Source organism: Lissotriton helveticus, chromosome 7 (genome assembly GCF_964261635.1).
Source record: "Lissotriton helveticus chromosome 7, aLisHel1.1, whole genome shotgun sequence".
Taxonomy (NCBI): Eukaryota; Metazoa; Chordata; class Amphibia; order Caudata; family Salamandridae; genus Lissotriton; species Lissotriton helveticus.
In genome coordinates, this window is record NC_136068.1 from 824,916,860 (window position 1) to 824,931,904 (window position 15,045).

Consider the following 15,045-nt stretch of genomic DNA (forward strand, 5'->3'; position numbering starts at 1 on the left):
TGGAATTGATAAGAGAACCCTAAAGTATCACAATTGAACAAGACATTATCAGGTATACTCTTGCAGCTCTCCTAATGTACTAAGCTTTCAGCCTTCTTGTGGCTAGCCTTATGTCAGCCGCAGTGCACATCCATAGACTCATAGTGGTGTTTCAAAGCACTTGTCTCTTTTGGTGGTACGCATACATTGTTTACAAAAGTGTACATACACTTTGCATGAGCCTCGACGTTCATAGTAGTGGTGTCATATCATGTCCCTCTCTTACTAACAGTGGGTCTTTGCTAGAGCTTATAAGATTCAGAACAGAGGCAATTTCAACTGTCACATAGGAAAAGTCACCTTTGGAACCTGGACTGTAAGCCCAGATCTCCATTCTAACCTCACCAGTGCTGCACCGCGCAGCTCCTAGCTGCTCCTGTGCCCATGCAAGCTAGTAAATGCATTGCTGAGATCCATTCATACACTTTGGCAAGGTCCAATGCAAAAGATGTCAATGGATTATTCAGTGCCATCTGTAATATCTGTTCAGTCTGGGAGGACACCCAACCCTACTTAAGTAAAGCCATACTTAAAGACTCTTTCCCTAAAACCAATCTCCCACGGCTCAGGACACAAGTGTTCTGCATCATACTCCTGTTGCTCTCTCCTACTGCATCTGCAAGACGTTTTAATTACGGCCATATCTGCTATTTGCTAAAAAACAAATGTTTGTCTTTAAGCTGATCAATACTCTGCGCTCCTTTGTACAGCACATATAATTGACTTTTGACTTAATGGCGGTGTCGTTTATTGGAGAGGACAGCTTTTCTACACTCCAAAGTTAGAACTCGGTGAAATTTCTCCAGAATGGAACGTGAGCGATTGCTTTCAGAATCTGTCAAAACCGGTTCTGTCACGCATATAACCCTGGCTAACAGACCGTCTGCCTCCTACTTCAGTGTGGAAGTGAACTATTGTGTTAAATAAAATATTAGCTTTGGTAGTCAGCATGGATGCATTCTAATTACCCAATCAATAACTATCATGCGTCATATTTTCCTGCCAACGTATGTATAATTAATTTCTTGTCCACAAATAGATACAATAACGAGTGTACAACACAATATGGTCCAACAAACCGCATTTTCTACAATTTTTTACAATAGCATGTGTGAAATGAATTGGTGTTGTGCCGCACTACACAACGCCTTGGTGTCTAGTAAACTAAAGCGGCCTGCTGCTTAGTATGTTTGACAACTGTCTAAGCAGTGAAAGATTTGCTTAACCTGTCACTTGGTGTAATGGATTCCTTCAAAAGGAATGGCATATTGGCAGGAATTGTAGTGAAGACAGCTATATCTGATCTGTGAATTTATTAGGGGGTGTCAGTTTCTGATCTAAGACATGTAGTATCTCTTACAAGCACAACAGACATTGTGTTTGGTCCATCAATGTTGGGCACAGTCGGAGGTGAAGGGACTCTGTTAAAGCTGCTCCGACTTTGACCAGTTCTACCCTGGGTATCATTACAGTACAGAATTATTTTACTCCAGTCCAATGATACTGTTTTAACAGTCGTAAATGTTTTCCAGTCCCGATTTCATAGATACCAAAGCTAACGCTGTGTTGTGTTTTTCTTCAACTTTTCAAACAGGTGTCGCTGTGATCGATAAACCATTGTGACCAAAAGGCCATTGAAGAAGTAACGTGCACATGAAGTGAGTTCTACCCAGCCAGCCCTGAGAGGAAGGATGAGAGACTGTTCCGCGTCCACTGTTATAACTGGATAACGTAACAAGTGTACATATACTGTAGGGAATTACCTCTGCCATCCCGCTGCACTGGATGCTAAAGAAATGTGAAAACCCTGTGGCGAACAGACTTGGTGCTAAGGGAACAGAGCATACATGTTTACGCAGTGGACTCCGCGTCTTTTGAAGCAACAATGTATGTTTCCTTCAGCAATTAAGGTGCCATCAGAGTGCCGTCAAGTTTTACCCATGCTGCAGAACGGGCGTTTTAGTGCACAGAAAAATGCTCCATGAGGGCATGTGGGTGAAATATACTGTATTTCTCTACTACTGATATTACTAAAATAAATAAATATTTAATCTGAAGGCCAGTAGGAGGACTTCATAGCAGGAAAAGTCAATTTTCCAAATCCAGCAAATGTGCTTACAAAGAATGGTTACTTTAAATCTACCGAGTTGACTGCACTAAACCAATTTGCAAGCCACAGTTTTTGGGAAATTCTTGAAGTTCTACTGTATGATTTCTGTTATGAAGGGTAAACGGTTAGTGTTTTGTGGTCGTGGTCCGAACCAGCGTTTATTTATTAATAGCAAATGGCACGTTTTCCCATTGAAAAAAGTGGCAGTGTTATATGCATATAAATGACCTCATTTTCTGCTATGCAATATTCGAAATTACTTTTGTTATCAATGACAGACTGCAGCAATATACTTTTAATATGTTTTCTTTGGAATGTTTGAATGTTGAAATGTTCTAATTGTATTTGTATAACTAAATCTGAACAAGATTCTATCAAAGATTGCCTTTCATACAATCAGAATTAGCTCTGGAGCTAACATTTGGATGTACAGATTTTTATAACATTATTTCTAAAATATTTTTTGAGATTACCTGTTAATATGTCTTTGATTGCAGTGTATCATACCCCCTTAAAGTAATTTTCACACTCCAAAGCAAGTCCTGCGTGTGTGTATATTGTGCAAATATTTAAATCTGTTTGTGCATTTTCTGCACAAATAAAACAATGTAACTATTGTACGATAATCCTGTTTGTGTACTTTGTATAGTTGCAGTCTGCAGGGACGTTGTATATAAGCCTCTGATTTTATTGAATGTTTCTACACTCAATCATAGCAATGTTTCCGCAAGATCCACAACATGCAGTTGGAAAACTATTCTTTGCTCATTGAGTTCACAGAGGTAGCATGGACCAACAATCCCCCATGATAGCATGAACCAACAATGCCCCATGATGTCATGGACCACCAATGTTCCATGATAGCATGGACCAACAATGCCCCATGATATCGTGGACCAACAATGCCGCAAGATAGCATGGACCAACAATGCCGCAAGATAGCATGGACCAACAATGCCCCATGATAGCATGAACCAACAATGCCCCATGATGTCATGGACCACCAATGTTCCATGATAGCATGGACCAACAATGCACCATGATATCGTGGACCAACAATGCCGCAAGATAGCATGGACCAACAATGCCGCAAGATAGCATGGACCAACAATGCCCCATGATAGCATGAACCAACAATGCCCCATGATGTCATGGACCACCAATGTTCCATGATAGCATGGACCAACAATGCCCCATGATATCGTGGACCAACAATGCCGCAAGATAGCATGGACCAACAATGCCCCATGATAGCATGAACCAACAATGCCCCATGATGTCATGGACCACCAATGTTCCATGATAGCATGGACCAACAATGCCCCATGATACCGTGGACCAACAATGCCCCATGATAGCATGGACCAACAATGCCCCATGATACCGTGGACCAACAATGCCCCATGATAGCATGAACCAACAATGCCCCATGATAGCATAGACCAACAATGCCCCATGATAGCATGAACCAACAATGCCCCATGATAGCATAGACCAACAATGCCCCATGATAGCATGAACCAACAATGCCGCAAGATAGCATGGACCAACAATGCCCCATGATATCGTGGACCAACAATTCCCCATGATAGCGTGGACCAACAATACCCTATGATAGCGTGGACCAACAATGCCCCATGATAGCGTGGACCAAAAATGCCCCATGATAGCGTGGACCAACAATGCCCCATGATAGCGTGGACCAACAATGCCCTATGATAGCATGGACCAACAATGATCCATGATAGCGTGGACCAACAATGCCCCATGATCACACAACCATCACTGCTTGGATGACTACGGGGTCAATTTTGGTGACCCATACGGAAGGGGTCGAAAACAAACTAAAATAATATTCAAAACATACAGGTGTGCATCCTTCGCCTGTGAAGAAATACAAACATGGAGGCCACTAGAATTGTCATAAAATGCACTCTGGTAAGTGTGGATGAATTGCTCCATTTATCCAACAAGAGGAATGAAACCCAATGGACGGACTCACTTAGGAACTCTGTCCTTTGCACATCTTCTGCATGAGGCGAGAGACTAGAAGATATAAAGGGTTCATGCAGAGTTTGAAACAGAAACAAAAGTAACAATTTACTGTTGCAGCTAAGGAAATACGATGAACCACGTTCAGACTTGTCACACACAAAAATGATTAAAACTTTATTAACTGATTAACTGCAGCACCTTGTTAAATGCAGATTTAGTTTTCAGGAGGACCCCTCATTGCTCCAGTAATGCTAGCCTCACACATTTCTCTTACAGCCTTGTTATAAACTTGCACGTGAACTGTTTCTTCATAAGCTTTTGCTCCATTCCAACATACCATATTGCTCTGTACTCAAAATATATGTCTACTCACACAACATGGTTGTAAAACAACGTCTTTTCGGAGAGTTCTAAACCACAAGCTGTTGTCGTGTGAAGGTCCAAGTTAGCGCAGCAGATCCATTAACACAGAAGTACGAATGCTGCACGTTCTTAGAGTAACAGATCTGACAGATTTAAAAATGTTCTGTAGCTCTCGCATCATCATGACACGTCAGAACTGATATTTAAGCTTTGATTAATATACACACCAAGAGCATAATCCCTCCAAACAGTGGTATTACTGCACACATGACGCAATCATAGGAATATGCACTTCTGCATGAGTGTCAAGCTACCGCGTCAGGCGTTGGGAAAACACAGTTTCAGAATAAGAGGCCCACCAGTGAATCACACTAATACACGCGTGGTCCAGATCCAGAGTAGGAGCACCAATGGTATACTGTGGCATCCACAGCAGTTCCTCTCGAACTCTCATACAGCAAACCAGTTTCCATCATGGGTCTCAATGCAAAGCATCAAGAATCTTGTGGGTATGGTTTACATAGGAGGCCATGCGAGACGGCAGCCAAAATATTCAGATCTCACATGGCTTTTCCGTACTCATGGGATTTCCCTGAGGAGCATGAGAACATGGCAGAAATGTGGACACATGCAACTACAGACACTTCACAGAAATTGCCGATGTAATGCTACAATAAGTTGTAATAACATGAAGGAAGTTTATTCAAAAGATTGGCGACTTATGCAGCACACCATGTCTCCTGCTCACTACACGAGGAGGCCCAAGCACGTATGCCATGGGCATGCCCAGGTACTGATGCCATCAGTATGCCCTTGAGGGATATTTGCTTGCTGAAAAGGGGAACATGGCTCCCACTCATTTTGTTCTAAGTGTAGTTCTCCTAGGACTCTCCGAAAGCCAGACCATTTAAAAAAAAAAATTAAGAATTACGCCTAGGAGCTGGCTAACTGATGTTGTGTTGTGGATACTTCTTAAACACCCAGCTCAGAGCCTGCTATCTATCTAATTAAGTTAGCTTGTCTTGAAATATCTTAGCTGCACTCAAGCTTCTGTTTCTGCTAAGTCTGTCAAAAAATCTATAGAAAATGAGGGGTCTTTTGGTGCAGGTATAACTAACTGAGTTAAACCATACAAACACATGGCAACACTACCCGAGTTAAACCATACAAACAAAAGGCAACATTAACTAACTGAATCAACCCATACAAACAAAAGGCAACACACCCACAGTGCGATGTAGAAAGCACTATTAATGTTATGGGCTGCTAGGCCGATTACCTGAGTCACCTTAATTTATCTTGATGTATCTGCTCTGTAACAAGTCTTTACTAAAGCCAATAAAATGGTTTATAATTTGAAATTATTTGTTGTTTTATTGATCTACATGTTTCATTATTATTTCTCTTTTATTTATTTTTTCCACATTATTTGCTTATTTTCTAATAATGCATGATAAGCCCACACGCCCACTGGTTCATGCATTCCAAATAAGGTAGAACCAAATAATGCTGAGTCCATGCACACCTGCCCCACTCAAGAGTTCTCAGATGTAAATGGCTGAGCACAACGGCCCAGTGGCGTAACAGAGGCCCCAGCAGCCCCTGCGGTGCGGCCCGAGCTCCAGGGAGCCCCCTCTGCACAGTACCATGGCCTGAGAGCACTTATCCGGAGAGAGGCTCCTCCTTGTACTTTGCAGGGGGGCCCCTCAAGTTTCATTACGTCACTGCAAAGGCCTTCAAAAATCTGGGTACCACTGCAGCAGCCACAACATGCCACGCCTACATGATGGTTGGGGTACCCACCCGGGATATTGATATTGATATATAGAAGCCAAAAGACAGCAGTGTGACCACAGAGAGGAAAGTAAATTATGTTAGGTTTGCCTTGATGAATTACGAGGCTGTAAAGAAGAGTGCCACTCAAGCCAACAGATGATAAGTAGTGGGCTGGCTCCAAGCCCTTTCTGGATACACGAGTGCCACGCAAGCAAGACGCATATGCTAGCACATGCTATCACAGGCTCAACCCTAAAATGACCCCCAAACCATGGTAGAAAACTCCCAGGGTGTGGAGATCTATTTTTTTACTTGTTCAAAAACAAGCTCCCGCTTTGGGAGTTAGTATTTGACAAACACTACATTGATGGAGGACATTTGGCCATGCAGAGGAGCTGGGCCGCAATGCACTGTGGCTCGCTACCATCCCTTAGGCCTAATGCTACTCGAAAGGCAGCAGAGTGATATACATGGTCAAAGACATGCATAAAAATAGCAATTGATAGGATAGGAAGCTGGGTTGTGGACGTTTAATGCATTGTGATATAGTGTTCTTTAAACAGGTGTATCTTTACCTCTTTCCTAAATTAAAGCTGCGTTGCGGCAGATCCTGATGGATACAGGAATGTTGTTCCAGATCCTCAGTGCAATTATTAAAAAGGCCTGAGGTATTTTTTGTTTTTATTTTTTAAACCTTTAGTCTCAGTCTGATAGAGTCCTGGCTGCGGGTGTGCGGAGAACCACCAGAGATGGTCAGCTTGTCTTCAAGATAAGCAGAGGTGCTGGTTGTGATGGCCTTGTAAGTGATGCTGCTGATTGTGAAGAAAGTCCGGAGTTCCATCAGGATTGTGGAGATGTGATCCTATTTCTTCAGGCCTGGATGAGATGGGCTGCAGTGTATAGGTTGCCCCTAAAGGGTGCCTGTGTGGAGTCTGGGATGTAATGGAGTGGGGTATTACTACCATCCAGATATGAGTATATGAGGGCTTAAGCAGTGGCTCAGAAGTTGCTTTCTGGAAGAAACCGTTTGAATTTCTTCAGAAGAGAGAGCTGGTACAAGGCTGTCTTTGTTTATTTAGTTTTGTTGGCAATGTGTTCTTTGAAGGCGAAGGTGGTGTCCAGATTGGATCCAAGTGACCTTGTATTCGGTGATAGTTCGAGTTCGTAGCCGTAAAGGTTCATGACCTTGAGCCAGGTATGTACAGTATATTGTTAGTTGTTAATGGCAAATAAGAATTCTGGCTTGGTTGGGTTGAGTTTTGGGTAGGTGCTGGACATTCAAGTCTGGATGATGTGCAAGCAGTGTTTGAGGTGTTGGATGTCTGAAGCAGAGGAGAGTTGTGCAGCATTAACATATTGGTGAAGTTTGATGATGTTCTCTGTGCGAAGAGCACCAAGCAGCTTCATGTATAGGTTGAATGTGACAGTAGACTGTTTGGAGCCCTGAGAGTCTTCACAAGTGATAGGGATTCTTTTGCAAGTGATAGGGATTCTTTTGTGACCTGGAGTGCCCATGTGAACATAAGTGTCAGTTGGAAAGATAAGAGGCGAGCCAGTAAAGGACATTGTCAGTGAATCCCATTCAAGACTCCTGGACATGCCTAAGGATAAAATGGTCGACTGTGTCAAAGGCAGCTGAGAGATCAGCAATATCAGGGGGCAGGGGTCATCTTCTGAATATAAAAGAGTTTGATCAACACACACTAATAGTAATGAACAACTTCGCTGAAAGTTTTTTATGAATGTTCCTTTATTCTTTATTCTTATTTTCTCCACAGTGTAGCCAACGCATTTCGTCCTTATATAGGACTTCTTCAGGGCTCATCCAAAATTCTTTCAAGTGCACAAATGTATGTGCTCCACAGGTTCAATTAGAAACAAGAGGCTTCTTCTGATATGCTGATACATGCCCTGAATTCCATCGAATTGATGCGGAGGTCGACATTGACCAACAAAACCGGAATATGATGACAGTTCACCGAATATTTAAATAGCGGAACTCTGGAGCCTAACGCCCTAAGAATAGGATTCTTGTCACAAGTACATCTTTCAGTAGGACAATAGCATCATGGTCTATTTATTTATTTGGTGTTTTCTGTAGCGCGAACATGACCCTGTGTAGGGTATCAGAGCGCTTTACATTTGTATTTCCAAAACCAGTTATGTTACCATGTCATCAGTTATTGTACAATGATTAGAACTAAACATTAAGCTTAATATACATATTTACAAGCCCACAAAAAGTTAATGTTCGATGCGAGGTAGCAAGAATATGATAATGGAGGACCGTTGACAAAAGCGAGTCTGTTGAAATTATAGGAGCTATTTACTCATATAGAACGATTTTGCTTCCTTTTTGGCTGCAGCGATGGATGGGATTCTTCTAATGTTAGTAGGGGGAGCGTTCCAGATTCTAGGAGCTGCACCGGAGAACGCTCGGTCATAAGTTATTTTCTTACGAAAACGTGCCGGTTTCAGTAATAGATCTGCGTGGCTCCTGGAGACCTGGCAACCTCCTGATAGAGTGCGTTTCTGGGCTAGGTACGCTGGTGTTTTAGAATGTATCGCTTTGTGAATGATACATGCCAATTTGAATTGAACTCTTGCTTCATAGGGCAACTAGTTGAGTGCTTTCAAATGAGGGGTGTTATGGTTGATTTTTTTGGATCCAGATATGTCTTGTGGCCGCTTTAGGACAAGCTTTCAGTGGGGCTGTTGAGATCTTGGGGAGCCCGGCCAGCGTTGTGCATCCATGCTCTATCCTTGATATGACAAGTGCCTGAACTGCTGTTTTGAGATCTGACTTATTTAAGAACGGTTTTAGTTTTCTGAGGTAGCTTAAATGGAACCAGGCATATTTTGCTATTGTGTTAATATGTTCTAGCATGTTCACATTTTTGTCCAGTATAATTCCCAAGGATTTGGTGGTCAACAATCTTTGGATTACACTTTAAAGCCGTGATGAGGTTGGTCCATTCTAATATACTTGTTGTTCTTTTCTGGGGTGTGATCAGCAGGAATGCGGTTTTATGTTAGTTAAGCTTCGGGTGGTTGCTGGTTAGCCCATAGATGGTTCTCATTAGTGCCTGGTTCATGATCTCTGTCTCTTCTGTCAATGTGACTTTGATGTACAGCTGAGTGTCAACAGCGTACATGTGGTAAGAAATGTTTGCTCTTTGTATTGTTTCAGTGAGTGGTTCTACGTACAGATTGAATAACGCCGGGGATAGTGTTGACCCTTGCGGAATTCCGATTGTATTTCTGATTGAACCTGTCAATGTTTGGTTGACTATGAATTTTTGCGATCTGTTCTCTAGAAAGGAACTAAACCAGAGGTCTTCAAACTTTTGTCGGCCGAGCCACCCCATCTAAACCTTTTTACACGTTGAGCCCCCCCACCGCTACCACCATGTCACTTAAAAGTTCTGAAAGCTGGCACTCTGCATCATTGATGGCCATTCCCTCCTGCAGAACCCAGGTCGTATTGGGCAAATAATATTAAATAAAGGTAGAGTGTTTAGTAAACTGAAGTTTTGGTAGTCCATGTGCTTATTCTAAAGTTCAAATGAAAAGATTCCAAGAAACAAATTAGCACAAAAAATTACATTGGTGCTTTATTTTTCACATAAAACACAAAATTTAGGATAGATTAGCAAAAACACTCCCAAAACACAGGTGTGGGAGTGCATGTTTTTCTCCACAGAGACAATGTGTGGATGGATTCTTGCTTCTGCCATACTTGGGTTGAGCTCCACTCTTAAGCAGTGCCTTGAAACAGGAGTGCTCACAACATTTTGTAATATATTTTTTGCAGTTTTATATAGTGCAAACATGACCCAAAGGTATTGGAGAACTTTACAGGAGCATCTTTTACATTACATAAGCACACATTCATTTTTTGTAAGCACAGGGAAATTACGTGATTTACCCAAAATCACAGGATGTTGAGCAGACATCAAGAATTGAACATGGTTTCCCAGCTCTACAGTTATAAGCTCTGGCTGTTGTGCCACATCCTTGCCCCTAAACAAGATATCAGAAAAAGAAGTTCCACATAACATGCTTTCTGCCACAATTGAAAAATTGATTATGTGGTGTCCGGCCAGGTGTTGCCATGCTTCCGGTTTTAGACGTCAGATGGCTTGAGGAGAGCTCCAGTGGGCAGTCTCCCCTGTGAGCTGTCCCATTTCAATCTCTGCCCTCCCTGCAAGTTCTAACAGCAGCTAGGGCCGTGGGGTCTGATTGCATTGCTAAACACTGATAATCCGTAGTCCCCCTTTGTCACTCAACTCCACGCAGACATGGCTGAAGAGCATGGGTACATGAGGCAGGTCACAACAGTGAGATATGTTATGGACACAGATTTTATCAGAGAATTGACAGTATCTGAATCGGTGGTGGCAGCCATGTCAAAGGCCTTAAAAAACATACTGGACCTCCTCTCTGACCAGTTTCGACTTGCAAAGGGTCGCAGTTCGGACACACCCTGTGGGTGCAGTAGGGTCCCCAAAGTGTGGATCAGAGATAAGAGAAATCCGGAACAAAGGCATACTCTTTTGACAAGTTTCAGTTGTGAAGACCAGAGGGATGAGGTAGCTGCTGGGCCCAGTGGTTAATATTGACCAGATAAGGGTGCCGCCCATAAAGGGGCTTCTGACTAAGACTGGGGGATACAAATGCCTTTACATCAGGTGTGCAACGCCCAAAGGGCATTGTCGTGTGTCAGCCCGGTATGAGACAGCTTCCCCGGGCACACACACAGACAGTTTTGGGCATACCAGCTGCACCGGAGTACTTCACAGGCCTTTAAAAGACCATTTCGCGTTAACAAGGCTTTGCTTTTTTTAACCCTTCTTAGAGCCCCTGAATGTCCACTCTTCCTATTGCTGGATGAATTAGCCCCCCTCCCTAACTGTTGCGCCTCTGGCCTCTGACCTGTGACTCCAGACACACTCAGTCGAGCCCAGCTCGCAAAGGTGAAGTGGAGGGGTGAAGTGCGCGCCCCCCAGAAGGGATGCTGCCCCCCCAGGGGGTGCGCCCCACAGTTTGAAGAGCTATGTTCTATAGGCATTGCGGTGAGTGTTCCCACACAGCTCTCAAGTTTTTTTTACACATTCCCAGATTTACAAGGACTTCTAAACATGGTAATGATTCAAAAATATGCTCCCACAGAGAGGCGTCATGATGAGACCTCTTTCTATATGTGCTGAATTCTGCAGCACATATAGAAAAAGGAAAAAGTCTCTCAATATTGTTTTTGTGCAGGAAGGTGCCCCTTACATGGGTACCTGTGTTGGCACTAGGCTGACAAATTGGCACCAGCACCACAGAAAAGGATAAAAATGCACCATGCTGGATAAATACTGCACATTCCTGCACTTTCCCAGTGACACAGGGCAGCGCAGCAAGGTGGCTTGCTGCATTGCCCTGCACCACTAATTTCATAAATATGCCCAGAGGTATTTAATTCGGTACAGAAGTCATCCGAGAAACCTGCTTAATGTGTTTTCCGTATAGATTTTAAATTCACATTGTGAACATTACCAGCACAGAACATGCGGACGCAGCAGACATGCAGCTGCACACTTCTCGCAAGACATATTCTGCACAAAACAAGTATCCTACCATTGTAAATTGCGAGATCAGTGTAAGCGTAGGAGAAACAGAAATTAGATAATATGCACTTGATAACTCAAGTTGCATAAAATTGCAGCGGCGTTTATACAAATTTTGCACAGGCTGTTTAGATCCTGCTGTACCCTGCTAAGGCACATGCATGTACTGTTATCACACACTTTGTGAAGAACAGGGTCCTATAGTAAGACTGACCCAAGGTCAGACAGAAAGCCATCTACTCAAGCTAAGCAAATAATTTAAAAGTCTCCATTTCAATAAATTCTGTACCCAACATCTACCTGTGCTAATTATTCCGGTCTTCTCCCATCCTTATCCGTCATGGTGCCCCTCATCTTGAGAAAGTCTGGTAAAAGCATAAAAGCAAAGTTTTACTCTGATATTAAATTCTGTTCTACCTTTGTGACTGGGATTTAAAGTCATGATCCAAAGGTGGGCCAGAACCTAGATTGCTGCATGGCCTAATCAGTGAGGAGTGGTCTTCGTAGCATGCGGAAACATAAACGGCAAAAGCATTATTCCCGAAAAATAAACTCCGAAATATGATACCCAAGTTTCAACCTTACTACAATTCCACCTACACAAATATTAACTGCAACCTACTTCACCATGAAGCACTTGCTTCCAAATACACCAGGATCGAGTTACTGTAATAATTTAACACAGTCGTAAATTGTAATTTACATCTGTTCAATTGAATTTAGCACTTTAAAACAGCCGCACCCGAGTACTTCACAGGTCTTTAAAAGACCATTTCGCATTAACGAGGCTTTGTTTTTTTCACCCCTTCTTTGAGCCCCTGAATGTCTACTCTTCCTATTGCTGGAAGAATTAACCCCTGTTGCGCCTCAGTCCTCTGACCTGTGACTCCAGACACTCTCAGCCGAGCCCGCAGCAGCTGGAGCTGCAGCAGCCTGGGCTGAGACACACGCGCGAAGGTGAAGTGGTGGGGTGAAGTGTGCGCCCCCCCCCCTAAAGGGATGCTGCACCCCCCAGGGGGGCGCGCCCCACAGTTTGAAGACCTATGTAAACCATTTTAGGACTGTTCCCTCTAGTCCCATTCTGTTTTTCATTCAATCCAGTATTTTGGCATGGTTTACCGCGTCGAAAACCGATGAAAGGTCATGCAAGATTAGGAGACCTGTTTCGTTATGGTCAAGGGCAAGTAAAGCGCCATCCACGATGTGCAGAATTGCTGTTTCCGTGCTTTGGTTTGGTCTGATTCCTGATTGGAAGTCATTTAACAGATTGAATTTCCGAAATATGATGGCTCAATTGTTGCACGCATTTTTACAGGACTTTGGCTAGCATGGGAATGTTTGTTACTGGTCTAAAATTGTTAAGATCAGAGGGGTTCTCTGTTGGTTTTAAAAAAATTGGAGTGACTTGCCTAGCTTTTAGGCAGTCCGGTATTTCGCCTTGTGTCAACGAAGCATTGATGACCTTTGTCCATGACGGGATGAGCAGATGGTTTATTGAAGACCAACACTTTGCAGGTAAAGGATCGCTATTATGATAGGTTATACCGTCACACCGTATACTCATTTACCTGGTTCAGAGAAGCTTCAAATGCCCTCAGAAGAAACCTCTTGTTTCTAATTGAACCTGTGGAGCAGATACATTTGTGCACTTGAAAGTATTTTGGATGAGCCCTAAACACGTTGGCTACACTGTGGAGAAAATAAAAATAAAGAATAAAGGAACATTCATAAAAAATTATTTCCGTGAAGTTGTTCATTACTATTAGTGTGTGCTGATCAATCTCTTTTATATGTTGTTGATGTGAATTTTTTCACAGTTCAGAAACTATGAGATCTTGTTTCTTTTGATCGTTGCACCACACAATAACAATTTCCTGAGACATAAATAAGTGTGGTTATATATCCAAGAGCTCTATTGTAAATCGCTTGCATCACCTTCATCTGTGGTCAACAAGGCATTGTCTACAATGTTTAAGTTAGCTGTCTCTATGTAGTGTGATCTAGACCCAGACTGGTACTCATACAGTAGATGGTTAGCCTTAATGTGATCTTGGAGCTGAACATAGACTGCTTTACAATGAACAGCAGGTGAGTGATGGGCTGGTAGTTGCTGAGGTCATCATGGTCAAGTGTAGGTTTCTTTGAGTGGGAGGATCTAGCCTGTCTGACACTCTAGACCCTGGTATTCTATAATGCCAAGAAACCCAGTCCGTCTCATACCTGCATATTATCACACTGTGCTTCACGACCAGTGGCATCCAGGAATCATTTGTCATGTGTGTGCACTGAGATGGAGTACAGTGGACTGGGGCGCTGCCTGGACCACAGATACTGTGTAGGACGTCGCCGCCTCAGTTGAGGTCTGTGGGTCTTGTTGGTTTCCTCCTCATGCTTATTAGAGCAAATTAGTCTCTTGTCAGAGTGCTTGAATAACATTACTGTAAAACCTACAGAAGAGAAAAGATTTGGGTATTGTTTTTTATCATTGTGGTCAAAAGCGTTGGAGCAAAAGAATGGATAGTCTGTCATGAGACATTGATTTTTTTTTCCAGGGTGATATATCGCAGAGCCAATCTGAAAGAAACACGTTATAGATTCCTTACCTTAGAATTACCCCCAGGCGTCAGACTGGATCCGGAAAGTTTTTTTCGTCAGCAGTACCTCTGCGCATCGGAAGATGGCGTAGATCGGCTCCGCGTCTGTCATTTGCGTCGTGTCGCAGGGATGACGTTGCGGTAGCTACTTAGACACCGCCCTTAAGCGCTGACGTCAGTTCTTTTTCTGCGCCAGCCAGCGCAGATCTGGGAAGAGCGATACCTCCAGTCACTTCTTGACTGACTTTTTGTCGGCTTTTGTCGACTTCTTTTTGAGTCTTCGACTCCTGGTGCATGAGGGATGCCCTGCTTCAAGGAATGCAGTTCCTGTAACCGACTGATGTCGATGACTAATCCGCTCCACGTGTGCCTCTTGCCTGAAGCGTGACCACGACCCCAAGTCGCGCTCCGACTACCGGGCGATGGCGCAGAAGTCTTTGCGGGAGCAGTACCGAAAGCTGCTTTGAGCGCCGGCAGTCTGCTCCGCTCTGTTCGAGGTCCCGATCGCGAGGTCGAGGGACCGGTCACGGAGCCACCACCACTCGTCCAAGTC

General features: G+C 43.3%; 1 protein-coding gene across 3 annotated transcripts in view; it reads left to right on the plus strand.

Annotated features, from left to right (window-relative positions):
- KLHL3 (kelch like family member 3) overlaps positions 1-2,769 on the plus strand; it is a 574,547-nt gene extending 571,778 nt beyond the window's left edge. For all 3 annotated transcript variants that reach the window (XM_078653303.1, XM_078653304.1, XM_078653305.1), the window contains one exon: positions 1,634-2,769. In XM_078653303.1, coding sequence (XP_078509429.1) covers positions 1,634-1,662 — 29 coding nt within the window. In that variant the 3' untranslated portion in view covers positions 1,663-2,769. The remainder of the gene's footprint in view (positions 1-1,633) is intronic.
- The last annotated feature ends 12,276 nt before the right edge of the window (positions 2,770-15,045 follow it).